The 16446-nt window shown below is 41.5% G+C and overlaps 3 protein-coding genes across 4 annotated transcripts; all 3 read right to left on the reverse strand.

The window, feature by feature from the left end:
* Positions 1-550: 550 nt before the first annotated feature.
* On the reverse strand, positions 551-3682 carry LOC108895657 (cathepsin B). Its single transcript, XM_018694556.2, has 10 exons — positions 3478-3682; positions 2895-3018; positions 2657-2742; positions 2450-2564; positions 2183-2298; positions 2000-2085; positions 1776-1919; positions 1554-1670; positions 991-1119; positions 551-829 (listed from the first exon to the last, which is right to left on the reverse strand). The coding sequence occupies exons 2-10, from the start codon at positions 3015-3017 to the stop codon at positions 753-755; spliced, it is 993 nt and encodes a 330-aa protein (XP_018550072.1). The 5' UTR covers position 3018; positions 3478-3682; the 3' UTR covers positions 551-752.
* A 314-nt stretch (positions 3683-3996) lies between these two features.
* Positions 3997-10997, reverse strand: fdft1 (farnesyl-diphosphate farnesyltransferase 1). Of its 2 annotated transcripts, XM_018694535.2 has the most exons (8): positions 10783-10997; positions 8685-8782; positions 7113-7296; positions 6840-6968; positions 6204-6395; positions 5754-5930; positions 5372-5524; positions 3997-5285 (listed from the first exon to the last, which is right to left on the reverse strand). In XM_018694535.2, exons 1-8 carry the CDS (start codon positions 10879-10881, stop codon positions 5058-5060), a joined length of 1260 nt encoding a protein of 419 aa, XP_018550051.1. In that variant the 5' UTR covers positions 10882-10997; the 3' UTR covers positions 3997-5057. The 2 variants fall into 2 exon arrangements, with proteins under 2 accessions (XP_018550051.1, XP_018550050.1); XM_018694534.2 differs by lacking the exon at positions 10783-10997 and having other exon boundaries at positions 8685-9699.
* A 615-nt stretch (positions 10998-11612) lies between these two features.
* LOC108895642 (tubulin alpha-1B chain) lies at positions 11613-15250 on the reverse strand. Its single transcript, XM_018694536.1, has 4 exons — positions 15115-15250; positions 13878-14100; positions 13646-13794; positions 11613-12898 (listed from the first exon to the last, which is right to left on the reverse strand). Exons 1-4 carry the CDS (start codon positions 15115-15117, stop codon positions 11918-11920), a joined length of 1356 nt encoding a protein of 451 aa, XP_018550052.1. The 5' UTR covers positions 15118-15250; the 3' UTR covers positions 11613-11917.
* Positions 15251-16446: the final 1196 nt, after the last annotated feature.

Raw genomic sequence — 16446 nt, forward strand, 5'->3', positions numbered from 1 at the left:
TTATTGACTTTATATTACAATCCCTAAGAAAAACATTGTTTTCCTTTTAAGATTAATGCCAAGATTTCAAATTGTTTATCTGTAAAATACTTATTTATTAATTGAAATGTGTTCGGTTTCATTCACAACTAAATAGAATTAAACGAATAATTCCTGAGGACTCTGTCCTGTTTAAAGAGGACCCTGAGTCAACATCTACAGTTTTTAATGCTTGTGATATTTCAGTAGATATTATGCTTAGCCTATATGGTGCATGTACATAAACATGTGTTTGATTACATTATTGCAGACCACTGACTTATGGCAGTGTAGTACTCCAGTTTGGGAATATTGGTTGGTTTCTCACTGTGCCTTTGAATCAGTTAATCTGGCTTTTTTGTCATTGTTCACATGTCTTGACTCTTTCAAATTTAACTCATAAAAGCAAAGCACAGTACTGTTCATCCAATATGAATTCCAACGCTGCCATGTTGAAACACAGGTCATAACAACAAATACAAACTCAAAGAATCATATAGCCAACTGGAAAAAAAAAACATAGAGACCTGGAGAGCAACATGACGTTTTATTTAGAACAATACCAAAACAAGCACGAAGGTTCTTGTTTCACTTTTCACTGCGCAATTTATTCCTGGTTGATTGTATAAAATCTCTGAACATTTGCCTTTAGATGCAGTGGTTAAGCCTCTTACAAAACAAGGTCTTTGTTGTCTCTTGATTACACAGCTGTCTGCAGCCAGGACTCATTTCATCTAGTTGAGTGGGATTCCTGTCACCACCTCTGACTCAATGCCACACTCATCATTTCCACGCTTGATCTTAAAGAAACCTGGTATCAGAAGACACAAGAACGTGATTTAACGCCATGCCTTTTTGCCACATCACTAACCACATTACCACATTATGTGACATTAGTCTGTTCTGCACTTTAAATAACACATGACCAAGAAAAATGATGTTCTCCACTGCCAAACCCTGGTTTTGTCGTACCTTTGTCTCCCCAGTCGCTGTTCCAGGAGTTTGCAGCCAGCCAGTAGGGCGTCCCGTTCTCCTCTCCCCAGCCCAGGATCTTAATGGCGTGACCACCCAGCATTTCTCCTGTCACATGCTGATACACACCTGTAATATCATCAAGTACAAGCACACAGGGCTCAATACACTAAAAGACAACAGTAGTTTATTTCAACCCGGCTTTGGAGCAGATATTCTTAAGAATAAACTCAGCTTTTAGATTGGTGGTGTGTTCAAGAAACTCCAATTTTTATATTTGTAGTATATGTTGTAGGACAGTTGGTCCCAACCTGAGGGTCAGGACACAAATCCTTCAAATGAAACTATCTGGGGAAGAAAAATCATTCTTTGGGAGAACTGCTCACAAAATCACATAAACACCAAGGCCTTAACCTGATGAGGGGTCATATATTGCATTTCATTATGAGCAACCATGAGACAAAAGGGCAGTTTCAAGTTCATTTTACTCTGAAATTAAGTTAAATGGCTTTGCAGAAAGAAAGAGGTTTGTGTGTGTACAGTATATAGAGTGTAAGCCTCACCAGTCTTATACAGCAGGAAATCCTCATAGACAGAGAAAGCTGCCTCCACAGGCCCGTTCTTGTACAGCTCAGTCATGATCTGCTCCTGATCAGCCGGGACGCTGTATGTGCGTCTACCTGTAAAGAGAGACACAGAAAACCATCACATCAAAGGTAAAGACAAGACAGGGCATGATAGAAAAAGACAGTGTGGGGGGATTAGATCATGTTAAAGGTCTATACCAAAGTGTTTGTCCTTTTGATAGGATGGTGAGTATCCATCGATGCACTGCTCCTCACACTTCGGAGTGTCCTGTATGCCCTGACAAGGAGGACGAGTTCCATTCACATGGTGCTCACAGGGAGCAATGGTGTATGGCCTGCAGCCTGTAACACCCAAAAACACCATCACTTTCCCGTTAAGACTCCCTGAACGGTCATAAAAACCCATCTCAGTTCACACTTACCGGCTTTGGAGGCATACAGGCCTCCTGTCACAAGCCCGTTTTTCGCCCAGAACTCCCAGGCAGCAGAGGGATAACCACCGTAACAGCTACAACCACAGGGAAATAAAAACACACCGTAAGTGTTGTTCAGTGTTCTCTCGTAAAAGACCTGTAATTCACTCGTTTTATTCCACAAATACATACCCCATGCCACACTCGTCACAGCAGGACAGCAGATCTTCAGCTGAGATCTCCACAGAGATCTGTCCACTGCTGTGGATACATATCCTGTCGGATATCGCCTCAACTGCCCCAAAGGCCTGTGGGAAATTAAACACTGGTTTGAGAATATTGGTTTTAAAATGCAGTGGTTCCTCAACTGAGCACCTTTAAGCACCTTTACAACCTCCCATCAACACTTATCTTCCTTATTCTGAATTGTTTTGTCTATTTTTTGCTTGTCAGTCTCACCCAGCAGGATCCACATGAGCCCTGGTCTCTGATCTGTTGGATCGTAGGACAGTTGGGCCACTGCTTGCGTGGGTCAAAGCTGTCTGGAAGTCGTATGCCTTCAGTGTTATGAACCCTGAACGAGAAAAGGATGGTCACTTAAGTGCTGCAGATAAGATGAACCTGCTGACTGTCACCTGCTTGGACACGTGAGTCATTAAAACTTACACCTCTGGCAGCTTGGGTCCATTCAGTATAGTCCCACACAGTCCCTTCACGTAGCTGATATCAACTTTATAGAAGTTCTGCCCAGCCTGGAGTAAAAGTAATGGAGTTAAAACTCAAGGTTAGACACATGCATGTCACCAGAGTCTGTGACAATAAGTTTTCTTTTTGGCTAACTGTTCCATTGCTCAGTCTCCCATTGTAACTATAGTAGCGGCACTGATGATTAGGATGGTCTCACCGTCCAAGTGGTGTTGGCCTTGTTAATAAAGTTGACCATCTCTGAGGAGAGAAGAGGGAGGTGAGGCCAAGCCCAGGTGACTGAAACAGTCCCCAGGACACAGAGGAGAATGAGTCGATGCATTCTGCAAAACACACCACAGTCAGCAAAGCAGATTTTAAAATAATTCCTTTGGCTACAGTGGGTCATTTACTATATGAAAAGGAGGAATTTGATGTTGTGAGACATCGCAGCACAAGGATTTTTCTCACATTGTTGCTGTGATTAGGAACTTCTTGTTGATTATTCATGTCAAACAATTCTTTTTCCCTTATTTCTGTAATAACTAAAATCCATTTCAATCAAATGTACTTAAAACATAAGGATCTAATTTTAAGTCGGACAGAGCTGCACCTGCTACAATTACAACACAACTAAAGAATGCAAAGTAGCTCATTTATTTATTAGTGACTACTTCTGTACTTTTGGAATGCCAAATATCAGAACTTATGTAATCAGACTGTTGTTGTTTGTAACAACTGCCAAGTTAGTGTCAATAACAGAATAAATGAAAAACAATCTCAGTTAAAGTCACAGCTTTTACCTGTGTTGCTTTTTCCCCTGTGGATCTCTCTTCCTCTGTGCAGTTCCTAATCCTCACTGAACTAAACCCCTTTCCTCTTCAATCTTCTCACCTCTTGCTTTCCTTTTTACAGACCACAGTTTATGGAATCACATGTCTGTGTGATGAATGCATCAGCAGTATACTGTAAATCTCATGTGACTAACAAAACATCTTCCCAAAGGTTGACAGGTGCTCTTAAACTTACGACCTAGCAGTGCTAAGGGGAAAAAAATGCAACTTAACATTATTATCACCTTTATGACAAACATTCCTATTTGTTATTTTGTTTAATAGCTATCATTACACATACACACACAGAAAAAAACAAACAAAAAAAGAACATAAGAATATTTATGAACTTTGAACCTGTGCAGTAAAATAAATTAATTTTACAGTGTAGAATCTATAAAATCATCCACCAAGGTCATCCCACTAAAATCAACCAGCTGTAAACCAAAGCATGACGTATGTTCTCTGCACAATCAACTTTAAGGCCAGTTTAGATTATTTCACCTCTTTATTAGTTCAAATATGTACAAATCAGAATTTCACATTACATAGCAATGTTTGTAGCTCTCCTTTGGTTCTGTGCAAGGTTACTCTGTGCTAGCCTCACCAAAGCTGCATTTAAGGACACTTAAGCTAGCAGTCTCAATATGCATTTCTCATATCAAATGTATCAGAAATTACATTTGTTTAGTATATCTTTGTTCTCCCTTATTCATTTCAACAGTCAATGTCTAATGAAACTACCTTGGAATTGCACTGTTCATTTCCTTTTCTCCTATTTCAAAGTACATAGAGTTCAAACAGAATAAACAAAGGCGTAAGAGTGTTGAAACAAAGCTCTACTGGGAGGAAATGCTCACATCCACATCTACGCAGCACATTCATACAGCGCAAGTGCTTTCAAGTGCACTGCTGTAACAGTTCTTTAAGTGTTTCTCCTGTAGACACATAACAAGTGGAATATTAAGCTAGCTTTGAGTTGACATGAAAACTAAGAAAACTAAGATCTGACACAAAGTTAGAAGAAGAATTAAATGAAGTTTGGTGACTGTGTTCCCCTAAAATGCTAAAATGGGCAGTGTCATGTTTTGCATATTGAAACATTTCAGACAACTCAACAGAGAAAATTAATTTAAGTCTTGACATATTCAAATATGCAGAATAATTTAAATCAATCCAAACAATGGGTCAAACAAATCAAACACAAATGGAGGAAACACATGATCAGCTTAACCATCAAATGATGATAAAACACCCTGAATTGTTTCAATGTGCTGTTAATGCTGGTGAATACAGTATAACCACACAACTGTGTGTAAATAATTAATCCAGATGCAGGATGGACAACCACAAATCACTATCAAACAACCTAATGTGACCAGCCTGCTACCAGAACCCCTCTATAGTCTAAATATGTCCATGGTCCTGTGACGGCCATAACAAAGAGGGCAAAGTGAGGAAGAGGTGCTTCAGATTCCTCTGGTGAGAGGAGAGCCAGACCTCCAGAGAGGGAAGAGAGGTTTTCTTCAGTCTGTAGCCACCATGGGGGTTCACTGTCCCTGCATGTCGCCAGTGCCCTGCGCCTGTGCCGCAGTGGTGCTGAGGTACTGCCAGCTGAGAGCGGCCAGCAGCATGGCAGCGGACAGGTACATGGGCGACAGGTGGTGGGTCCTGGAGGGGAGGCTTGACTGCGACAGTGCAGACTTGTCTCGGATTACGGCCAGGATGTGCAGGGTCTTGTCCCGTGACGGATCGGTGAGGGAGACCTTCTGTAAAATCTGCAGAGAGGGAGAACAAGACCGACTGCGTTAAAGAAGGTTGAAGTGGTAAAAGCAGGAAAAACAGAAACAACAACACAACCCACCTCCTGGCTGTACTGAGTGATGATATTCTGCACAGCTCTCATGTTGGTGGCTTCCATCATGAGGGTGACAGCCTGTCCCTTTCTGATCTTCACCACTCCCTGGAACACCATGGGGTTGTTGTAGCATGTTGATAGTGTAGCTATTGCCATCACCTAGTCAACAGAGGAATTATATTTAGTCAAGTGGGAGAAATTAATCTAATGCGCTCAAACAATTTGTTGATCACTTCTGGTTGCAAAAGTAACCATGCAAAGATTCAGAAAAATTGTGATGGGCTTTGTTCACCTTTTTTAAACAAATACAGACTAAATGATTGATTTTTTTTTTTTGAAATTAAATAGTCAACAGAACTAAATACTGAAGTGACACAACAGTCAATACCTGCGGAATAGCACAGAAATTGAAGACACTCTGGTTGCGCAGGCGGGATAGGTAGGTGATAACATCTGGAACGTGTCGCAGAGCATCAGTGACCAGCAGGTTGAGGCACGACAGAGCAGACTCCAGCTTCTCTGGTTGGGCCAAGTCTTCGAGACGACCTGCAAACTGACTCCAGGCCTGCACGAGGACACAAAGGCACAGGTTAACACAACATCACGTGGTTAAGGAATACTCTCCTGTGTCCTTCCTTAACAGTAACAACAGAAAGTCAACCTAGAGAGGGTGCATAAAATCTACACATTGCACTGATAAAATGTGAGTCAATATTTACATTTGAGTGGGTTGAATATACATATAATGAATAGGAGGTAATATAAAAACCTTTTGTGTAGACAGAAATTTCACAATGTAGTCTGGAAACAGAAGAGTGAAAAGAAAACACATTCCCACCTCTTGTGGCCAGAAGGCACGTCCCTCTTGTGTGTCCTCTAGATAGTCTCGGATGATGTTGGTCTTCTGCAGGAACAGGCCCATGGAGTTGGCCAGCTCTGTGTCCCGCCCCACCTCAGGGTCCTCAAGCTGGGATGCTGAGAAGAGCTGAGAGAGACCGATTCCAACCAGCCCCGCCACATAATGGCAATACTGCACAGAGGGAACAAAAACTGTCAGGTGGGCAATAACACACATGACAAACTACTGGCTGATAACACACACACAGTCAGTGTAATATCCTGAGAGGCAGGAGAATTTAACAAATTAACCTTTTAATCAGCACTGTCAGAGACATGCTTAATCTATGCTGGGCTTTAAGGACAGTTTGCACAGTGTGTTGTAAGACTTGAGGAAAGTTCAGAAAGTTTATACGCAGTATGAAAGACAGTTACTTGCAATATGTTGTGCCTTTACTCAGTTTCATTTGGATCTCTGTTACCTCTGTTATACCATAGAGTGCCAGTGTTTGTATTTTTAAAGATTCAGGTCATTTATAACATAATGCCATTTAAACAGATGTTGTTGTTACTGTTGTTGTCATTGTTATGCTCCTGATATTTCTGCCATTAGCAGTAACACAAGGCTAACATTCACCTGGTCCCACTCCTTCATGGATCCAACTTTCTTCTCCAGGAATTCAGCCATTCCTACTCCCATACGATGGCAGATATCTGAGATGACGTCTCTGTATTCCTGAGCGAGGTTTCTGAATTCCAGCGATATCTGGATTGAAAGGACACAAGAAGATTGGAGTTACTGTTAATTACGTTAAGCTCTTATTTTAGGAGTCCATCAGTAATTAAAGCCTTGAGAGACTAATGTATCTGTCTGCTGCCCCTCTACGTACCACCATGCAGAACTACTGACCGTAGGGAAATCCTCCAGAACCTGCCGGTCTTTCTCCTGGCTCTCCGTGAAGCACCACTCATCCTGGTACAGGTAGGTGTGGAAATCATTCAGCATGGGAACTTTTTTGTCCAGAGGGATACTCATGTCGTCCTCCACAGTGTCCAACGCTCGCAGCACCAAGTAGAAAATACAAACCGCGTGTCTGGATCATAGACAGAGGAAGGTGGACATGAGTCAGCTTCAAAACACAAGTATGTGTTCACTGGAGTGTGTGAAAGCTGCCTGAAAAGTTTGCCTGGTCACTGATTTACAAAATGACAAAAATAGCAGACATGTTGAGGGGGTCAATATAGATCAGGCTATAGCCTGAGTGTAGAAGATTCCCTTTGAGCGAGGATATATAAAGTGCACACACACACTCACTCACTGAAGATGCATGTTTACAAACGGGTGTCATTTCTTCACTGACAGCTCTGACCTGAACGGTGATCTTAAATTAGACACACAGCAGCAGCAGCAGAGGTCTCTGTCTCTAATGTTAGCAGTTTCCTTTTTAATTCTTGCTGCAATTCTGAGAATTTTCAAGGCATTTATCACTAATGTCAGACACATGCAGCCTCCTCCTGCATGGCTGCATCAAAAGCATCTGTTTCTACACAGTACCCGATTAATGAGCGATACTGAAGCTGAATCCATTAGTTGATTAATCAAAGATAGAAAATGAATATAAAGAATGAAGCAACAAGTGCCAAACAAAGCAAAGATCTTCTGCTTTGCTCTTTTCATACCATGGTAGGTTGAATTTTTGGAAGTTCTTGACTGTTGATAGGAAAAAAGAAGTAATTTGAAAATGTCACTGTGGTCAATAATGAGCATTTTGCACTATTTTTCTCATATTTTACAGACTAAATAATTAATTGATTGGAAAAATTATTCAGTGGTTTGATCACAAATTAAAAAATCCTTAGTCCTACTGCACTTAAACACATCTTCACAGATAAACAAGTGCTTTGCTTGACAGAGATTAGATCTTATCTTCCAACAATAAGCAAACTATAATACAGTGAGGATGTCACATGAATTGTTGTTGTCATTTAAATAGCTCTGTGCTCAAGTTCCCCAAAAAAGAGGCCTGGGCCAGCATGACCTGCAGTGTGTTCGATTTATTGAGGCTGCTGCCTGTGGTTGAATTGATAAGTTATCTTTGTACAAAATGTTGTCTAGAGTAAAGGCCACTGATCGTTTATTTTAAGTGTCCGAAACAAACATTTAGTTATTCATATTCGTTTATTTTTGAGGGCATGCATAAGAGCTGTTTTCTCAGAGTTTTGGGACAAATCCAACACCAAAGAAAACCATCCAGTGAAGTCTAGGCTGTTTCTAGTCGTATTAACAGTAGAAATGCTTGTGTGTATTTTTTTATTTTTTATTTTTTGCATATAAACATTACACAGGAAAACGCTAGTGGGGGAAGGGAAGCGCCCCAGTAACGCCCCTAGCTCTACTCTTGAGAAAAGAAAACATGCTTGCAGACACACCCCTCCTCACCTGGAGCTAGCCAAAGCTCCCAGTCTTGCTTTTTTTACCCACCTCAACTCCCCGTCCAGCGCCTGAATCACAGCTGCAAAACTCCGGCTGGTTTGGTTCAGATACAGGTAGCAGGTCCGCAGACTCTCACTCATGGACTCCTGGCAGGAAAGACAGAGGAAGGCCGTGTGTCGGTAAAAGCTAGCGGGTCTGAGGGCGCTGGAGGGTCGGGCGGCCTCCTGCAGGCCTCGCTCCCCTAACCTCCAGCCCGGCAGGAGGGACCGTGGAGCGGACCCGCAGCCCCGCGGCGCCACCGAGAGAGAGCGCTTGAACACGGACAGAGATACTGGACACTTGTAGCAAGCTCCGGCCATATGAAAAACCCGACAGTACGACAGACGCTGCAGCTATAAGACAACGGCGGTGGAGTCCATGTCCACGCCACGGCTGGTGGGTGAGTTTGAAACAAGTCCATGTAGAGGACAAGCTGGCTGAAGGGTCGAGTGAGGTGAAAAACTTTTCAGGAGCACGTCGAGGAGGGTGAAATGAAACACTCCGCTGATCTGAAAACAGCCTGTCCTCACTGCTGAGGTTTGCAGAGTCTGTGCACAGTGTTTGTCGATCTCCTGTTATGATTAGGCCACTCCTCCCACCTCTACCCAAAACATCACATAACTGTAACTTCCCTCAGTGTTTCCTAATCTGCTTCTAGCACGGAAATGTGTCCGTTAACCCCGGTTTTATCCCGTCAGCTTGTCACAAGATATATCTCCACATTAAATAATAAAGGTAAATTGGTAAATATAGTGTTTTGAAATGGAAAACAGCAGCCTAAAGTGCTAACCCCCTCCAACTCGTGTATTTTTGGTTTCCAATCACCTGCCAATACATGGATTAGAAAAACTGCCATTTAAATCCATCATTTTAAGGATTAATGTAGATCGACAAATCAGAACAACACTGTCAAAAACAAACAAAAACCCCCCAAATTATTATATCAAGTTGTTGTTTAGAGAAGTGTGCTGCAGATAATAGAAGTGTGTTTTGCTGACACCTGGTGGGAGACAGTGGTAACGACAGTAAGATGCACAAAACATTATTATTATTATTATTATTATTATTATTATTATTATTATTATTATTATTATTATTATTATATGGTCGGGTAGACCATGTGTAATCTACCAAAACACTGTCACCATTTTTTATAACAGTGATCAAAATATATTCATTGACTTCTGCTCTAGCCTGATAACTGTATTGTAATTGTATTGTGACTGTATTGACATTTCCCTGTTTTACTTCATGTTAATTTATTTAAATCTGAAAAACAGTGTCTGAGCTGTGGTGTGAAACTGGGCTACTTCTGTATGACAGTTTTAGCTCATTAAAAAAAAAGAAATGTTTAAAGCCTGTTTAACCGCTGACACCAACCAACACACTGAAGGTCAGTGATTAAATGCACCTGTGGTTTGCACTTGTTTCTGTGACAGTGGCACATCTGCAGTCTGCAGAACTGCCCTTGCATCCTGAAGAACTATTGTAACTTATGATTCACTTGCACAGACACACTGTGTGATTTCTATTGCGTTAACTTTCGTGTGGGTGATCAAACGGACTGTCAAAATAAAGGACAGACAGTGTTGCAGCCTGTGCTGTCTCCGTCTCTCTGAGGGTCACATTGGTGTTAAAACAGTGGGATTAGCTCGTCAAACATGCGCACAGCATCTCTCCCCACTGCTGAACCCTCCAAGCTCATTATGTAACGTAAATCCCAAGTCAACGGTCATCTCCTGTTTCTGTATCCGAGCCAGCGCAGGAGTGAGAGTGCAGATCTAATTTGACTCTGAGTCCCGATTATCTGACTCTGTTTCCATCGGCTCGTTGAGCAGCAAAACTGAGCACCATACAGGTCAATCCATTACAATGTAGGCTGTAGTCTGTACACTAAGCATGTGCGCATCTACTTGTTAATAGGCCCTATGCGGTTTTCCGTGTTGCTACGGTGCAGTCTGTTTGTGCTGATGCTGTGTCAAGCGGAACATTTTGTGCAACTTGATGCCTGAAACAATCACGCATCCTGTCTGGGCATGGATGCTCTTAATGTTCACGTGACTGAGTTTATTCTCGGTAAATATTTTCGAAAGGAGGTTTTACTCACATAATCCAACTTTGGCATGACGGCTCTGCATCCCCCCATTTTAAATTTAAACAGGTTGAATAGTTCTTCCGGATGGCCCAGAGACTTAAGGATGTCCATGATGCTTCCGGTACTCAGCTGTTACTCTGACAAACTGCTGTTAAGACCTGGCGAGATGTCCCCCATCAAAGCGATGCCTGCCCGAGATGCTGTAGCAGCAGAAGCAACAGCAGTAGCGCGAGGAGAGGACGGCATTCGGTCACAACACTCGTCAGATCGACAGACGCTTCTGATTGGCTGGTGAGTTATGGGCTTAGCGCCCAGCATCCAATGACCGCTCAGAGCGTCTGGTGTGATGTCCCGCCCCGGCAGACTGTCAGCGAAGCAAGGCCTCTGATTGGTCCTTCATTTATCCAAAGAGAAACCATACCTGCTCAATGAAATTGTATAACCCCGTGCAGGGTTGATACCTGTTGCCTAGTTCACACAAAGCACTGTCTAACACAGTGTGTTCTATGTATTTCCTCTAAAACTATGGATATTACTTCAACTATAAAAGCTACATCTGTTTTTAAATATGTGGTCTATTAAATGAATAAATAACCTTTTATTTGTATTGTCCAAAAATAGATCTTTGTTTTTGAAAAGATATATAAATAAAGGTTTTTCTTATTATTATTGTTTAGTTGTTCCTCTAAGGAATTTGAATAATTCACATGACTAACACAGTACCATTTTTAAAATAAACTTTTACAATGATATAGGAATAGTTATAGACATTTAAAAGACAGAATACTGTATGGCCATCTAGTATAAAGATTTTAGAAGTAGAAGTAGAATGTAACACTGGGTTTTGAAACACAGGAACTTTATTTAGAAGCCAGTATTTTTGTCATTCTAAGCACATGTTAGATTTTGAGATGAATTCAAGAACAATTCTACATCAGCTGTGTCCATTTTAACTGAAGCCTTCAAGTCCATTGGTTCTCCTCAACAGTCAACTTCAACTCAAAACTTTAGAACATGCAAGTTGATATTGATTTATTTTATATTTAATTTTTGTGTATGTAGCCAAACTGTTTCTTTTTTTGCACAAACATTCAAAAGTTTTGAAAAACAACCCCTGACCTGTTTAACTGGCGGCTTCATGACCTTTCTAATACTCCTCACCCTCCTCCTCTCCCTCACCCTCAACAGAGTCAACTCCAACCTCCTCATAATCCTTCTCCAGAGCTGCCATGTCCTCTCTGGCCTCAGAGAACTCTCCCTCCTCCATACCTTCACCTACATACCAGTGAACAAAGGCACGCTTAGCGTACATCAGGTCAAACTTGTGGTCGAGCCGAGCCCAGGCCTCTGCTATGGCAGTGGTGTTGCTCAGCATGCACACAGCCCTCTGAACCTTGGCCAGGTCTCCACCAGGAACCACGGTGGGCGGCTGGTAGTTGATGCCGACCTTGAAACCGGTGGGGCACCAGTCCACAAACTGAATGGTGCGCTTGGTTTTGATGGTGGCAATGGCAGCGTTGACGTCTTTGGGCACCACATCACCACGGTACAAAAGGCAGCAGGCCATGTACTTGCCATGGCGAGGGTCGCATTTTACCATCTGATTGGACGGCTCAAAGCAGGCGTTGGTGATTTCTGCCACTGTCAGCTGCTCGTGGTAAGCCTTCTCAGCAGAGATGACAGGGGCATAGGTGGCCAGAGGGAAGTGGATGCGGGGATACGGCACCAAGTTGGTCTGAAACTCTGTTAGATCAACATTAAGGGCACCGTCAAAACGAAGAGAAGCAGTGATGGAGGACACAATCTGACTCATCAGCCTGTTCAGGTTGGTGTAGGTAGGACGCTCGATATCCAGGTTCCTGCGACAGATATCGTAGATGGCCTCGTTATCCACCATGAAGGCACAGTCAGAGTGCTCTAGGGTGGTGTGGGTGGTCAGGATGGCGTTGTAAGGCTCCACCACAGCAGTGGACACCTGGGGAGCTGGGTAGATGGAGAACTCCAGCTTAGACTTCTTGCCGTAGTCGACGGACAGACGCTCCATCAGCAGGGAGGTGAAACCAGAACCAGTACCACCTCCAAAGCTGTGGAAAACCAGGAAGCCCTGAAGACCAGTGCACTGGTCAGCCTGAGGACAGAGGGACAGACATTGACCAGATGTAAGAATTGCAATAATATAATTTAGATGATTGATATAATGTAATGCTCCTGTTAAAGACAATTCTCTTCAGTAAAGAACACCACTCTGCTAGTTTGCTAGCTCAGTCAAAAGTTAGCTCTGTAACTCAGGGCCACAAGCTATTGAGCCACTACAATAGAGGTGAATGAAATTTCCTTGTGGTGCTCACAGTAGCAGACTGTCAACAAAGCAAGGCTTCTGATTGGTCCTTCATTTATCCCAAAGAGAAGCAATAGCAGAAACTACTGCACCACTGTGGATAATCCACAGACCTTGCTAGAAATACTTGCTACCTACAAAATAATCCCTATGAAAACTGTACACTGTGTTGTCTGATGAGATTAACAGGAACACTGTTTCTGAAAAGAGACACTGCTGCTACATTTGATCAGATGTTGTGAGCACGACAAACAAAATCCAATTAATTTCCATTGTACTTGACTGGAGGAAGAAATCTGACAGATGGATATTAAAAACCTGGATATCTGTGTAGACTGGAAATAAGAAAATTAATCAACTCTTGATGTAAATCACTAGGCCCTATATTAGGGTAGGTCTGTGTTGCCATTAATAATGATTTGATGCCCTCTGGTGGTGCAAAGGTAAATTGCATAATGTGAATTGTTAAGAATTATAAATCATCACAGGCTCCTGGCCTCATTAGGAAGGAGCTCCTCCTGGTCTCACATAACTCACCAGTTTGCGGATCCTGTCCAGCACCAGGTCAATGATCTCTTTGCCAATGGTGTAGTGTCCACGGGCGTAGTTGTTGGCAGCATCTTCCTTGCCAGTGATCAGCTGCTCAGGATGGAACAGCTGCCTGTAGGTCCCAGTGCGCACCTCATCTGAAGAGAGAGGTTAAATGACTCAAGGGTTTAACTATGCAAATCAAGCAACAGCTGTGGTCTGTATGTGATCATGAGTTTACCAATGACAGTGGGCTCCAGATCTACAAACACAGCTCTGGGGACATGCTTTCCAGCTCCAGTCTCACTGAAGAAGGTGTTAAAAGAATCATCTCCTCCTCCAATGGTCTTGTCACTGGGCATCTGACCATCAGGCTGGATCCCATGTTCCAGGCAGTAAAGCTCCCAGCATGCATTGCCAATCTGGACTCCAGCCTGACCCACGTGGACTGAGATACACTCACGCTGAAGGAAAACAAAGGCAGTTTGTAACATTTTGCAAGTTCATCATCTAATTAGATACTTCAGTTTACCATCACATTTTAAAGGCAAATTAAGAGTGGAGGAAATACTGTAAAATTATTTTAAACAACAGATTAACCTTACAACTAGAAAGTTGAAAAAGATTTTAGAAGAGAGCCTTGGTGAGTTTTATACGGATATGGATTATGGATAAAGTTGAATGTTGACATGATGACATATGCCAATCAGCCACATAAAAAACACTTACTGGTTTTAATGTTGTGGCTGAATAGTGTATATATTCAATAGACATATAAAATATATATCAGTATATTGTATTGTGTATAGTTATTGTGGCAGATCCATGTAAGTCCCTGCAGTTAGGTACTTGTAGTTTTTTGTTGTTGTTGTTTGTTTATTTGTTTTTGAATGGGAGCTGTTTTTGTGTGCTCTCAAAATAAATGTTGTTTAACTTCCTATGGTTTTAATGTCTTAAAGCAACCCTCTAATGGGTGCAGCATTGTTGTAAAAGTACGCCCCAACATCATACTTAATTTTCACAAAAGGACAAGTAAAATAAGTGCTGGATGAGAAGCTGCACTGAGTTACAGGAACAAGTGGAGCAGAGGCCCGCCTCGATTCCCGCCAGTGAAAACCGTTGACGGTCAAGTCCGCATATTGTCTAATGTAACCATATCAGCATCTCAATAGGCAAGCAAAACACAAACTGAATTTAAGCTTTGCCATTAATCAGAAAACTTCAGTAACCCAATTAAGCTACACTTAGTTCACAAAATTACAATTAAAACGTCCCATAAAACACAGGACTTGGATAACTAATGCTACTGCTCTCCTCCACATTAGACGTGTCTTCAATATGTCACATTAACAATAGGCTAAAGCTACATTGACACTTCAGCTAACCCAGTGCTACTTCAGCAAAATGCCAGCTCTCAAATCACAGTTTTCAAACCAGTTAAATAATTAAAATTAATAAAACTCCAACATCATACTCACCATGTTTCTTGAGAATGTTAGGTATGAAGATTATTGCAAAGGACAGACTTCAGCTCATTGATAAGTAAAAGGAAATAACCGTCGCCGCTGGGGCATTTTATACTCGCTTACCCCGGGAAAAGATCTGCTAGAATCTGATTGGTCAAGTGTCACATGAGCTCTTTTCCTATTGGTTAAACTAAAACTGTCATCTTCATTGAGAGTGTGTTGAAGACGAGTGCTGTGTTTGTTTATTAGGATTATCAAATGTTATTTAATGAATCACACTGATTCATTTTCTCTCACATGATTCAAAAACAACAAAACACTTATAATTTTACTCTGAATTTCCCTTTTAAATCTAATTTTGTTTTTTAAGGAACTTTAGTTGTTTGCTATATTGTTTGCCTCTCTACATTTTTTTTTCTTGCTACAGCCTGTATGTGCTTTGGGGACCTTGGCATGAAAACATTTGGTGGTCCCTTTTTTTGTGATATTCTCAGCAGTTTCTCCATATTCATCACTCAAATTTCCTCTGTTACAGTAGTTTCTCAGTAACGTTATAGCCATTGGCATTGTGGAATTACATAATAATGCAACTTGTATTCAGGTGCGCAAAAACACACAAGCTCACACATAAAAAGAAGGGAGAGTGACGCTGTATATTATACAATGAAAAGCAAAATGAAATTCACTGATCCAGGCTTAGTTGAAAATATTCACATCTGTAATTAGCTGCCTTTTAGTCTAGGAATATGGGGTCGACTTAACAAGTAATTTAATTTTTTACTCTATTTTATTTTTTATGGCTCGTTGGCATGACTTACTGGAACACTGATGGAACTGAGCCATCCTTAATTTGTGTTTCCTGCTCCAAGAAGTCAAATATCTGCTGTGAAAAAGGCAAACTACTAGCACAGTGCATACATGACTATCAAAACGGAACAGAGTAGATAACTACTTACTTGCTCTTTACTATTAAGATGATGATTTTACACAGTGGATAATATTACAGTCTTTTAAAATACAACACATTGTTAAAGATTAAACCAATAGTTTCCAACCCCATAAATGCAATTTTGCACCACATTGAGCTGATAATAATTCTGTACATTTACTCAAGTAGGATTTTTCATGTAGTACTACTGCTTGTAATTGAGTATTTTTACATTGCTGCATTGCTACGTTTATTTGAGTAAAGGATCTGAAAACTTCTTCCACCACTGATGGACACAGAAACATATCAAAGAGATGCAGATTTTCACTTGTGTGTAAATCGCATATTCATTTTTGACAAATGTTTTCCTACATTTTGTGATGAAATGCTGCAACATTTCAGCTCTTAAAAAGCCA

Source organism: Lates calcarifer, linkage group LG7_1 (genome assembly GCF_001640805.2).
Source record: "Lates calcarifer isolate ASB-BC8 linkage group LG7_1, TLL_Latcal_v3, whole genome shotgun sequence".
In the NCBI taxonomy this organism is placed as follows: domain Eukaryota; kingdom Metazoa; phylum Chordata; class Actinopteri; family Centropomidae; genus Lates; species Lates calcarifer.

Coding starts and splice junctions, on each gene's coding strand:
- LOC108895642 (XM_018694536.1), bottom strand. Junction 13,795..13,877: donor TCTGGAGCCCACTGTCATTG/GTAAACTCATGA, acceptor CTCTCTCTTCAG/ATGAGGTGCGCACTGGGACC. Junction 12,899..13,645: donor TGGACAGGATCCGCAAACTG/GTGAGTTATGTG, acceptor CTCTGTCCTCAG/GCTGACCAGTGCACTGGTCT.
- fdft1 (XM_018694534.2), bottom strand. CDS start 8,995: ATGGCCGGAGCTTGCTACAAGTGTCCAGTATCTCTGTCCGTGTTCAAG. Junction 6,969..7,112: donor TTCTGGAGGATTTCCCTACG/GTCAGTAGTTCT, acceptor CTTTCAATCCAG/ATATCGCTGGAATTCAGAAA. Junction 5,931..6,203: donor GTGCCTTCTGGCCACAAGAG/GTGGGAATGTGT, acceptor GTCCTCGTGCAG/GCCTGGAGTCAGTTTGCAGG.
- LOC108895657 (XM_018694556.2), bottom strand. CDS start 3,017: ATGCATCGACTCATTCTCCTCTGTGTCCTGGGGACTGTTTCAGTCACC. Junction 1,671..1,775: donor TCAAAAGGACAAACACTTTG/GTATAGACCTTT, acceptor CTCTCTTTACAG/GTAGACGCACATACAGCGTC. Junction 830..990: donor CAGCGACTGGGGAGACAAAG/GTACGACAAAAC, acceptor TTCTGATACCAG/GTTTCTTTAAGATCAAGCGT.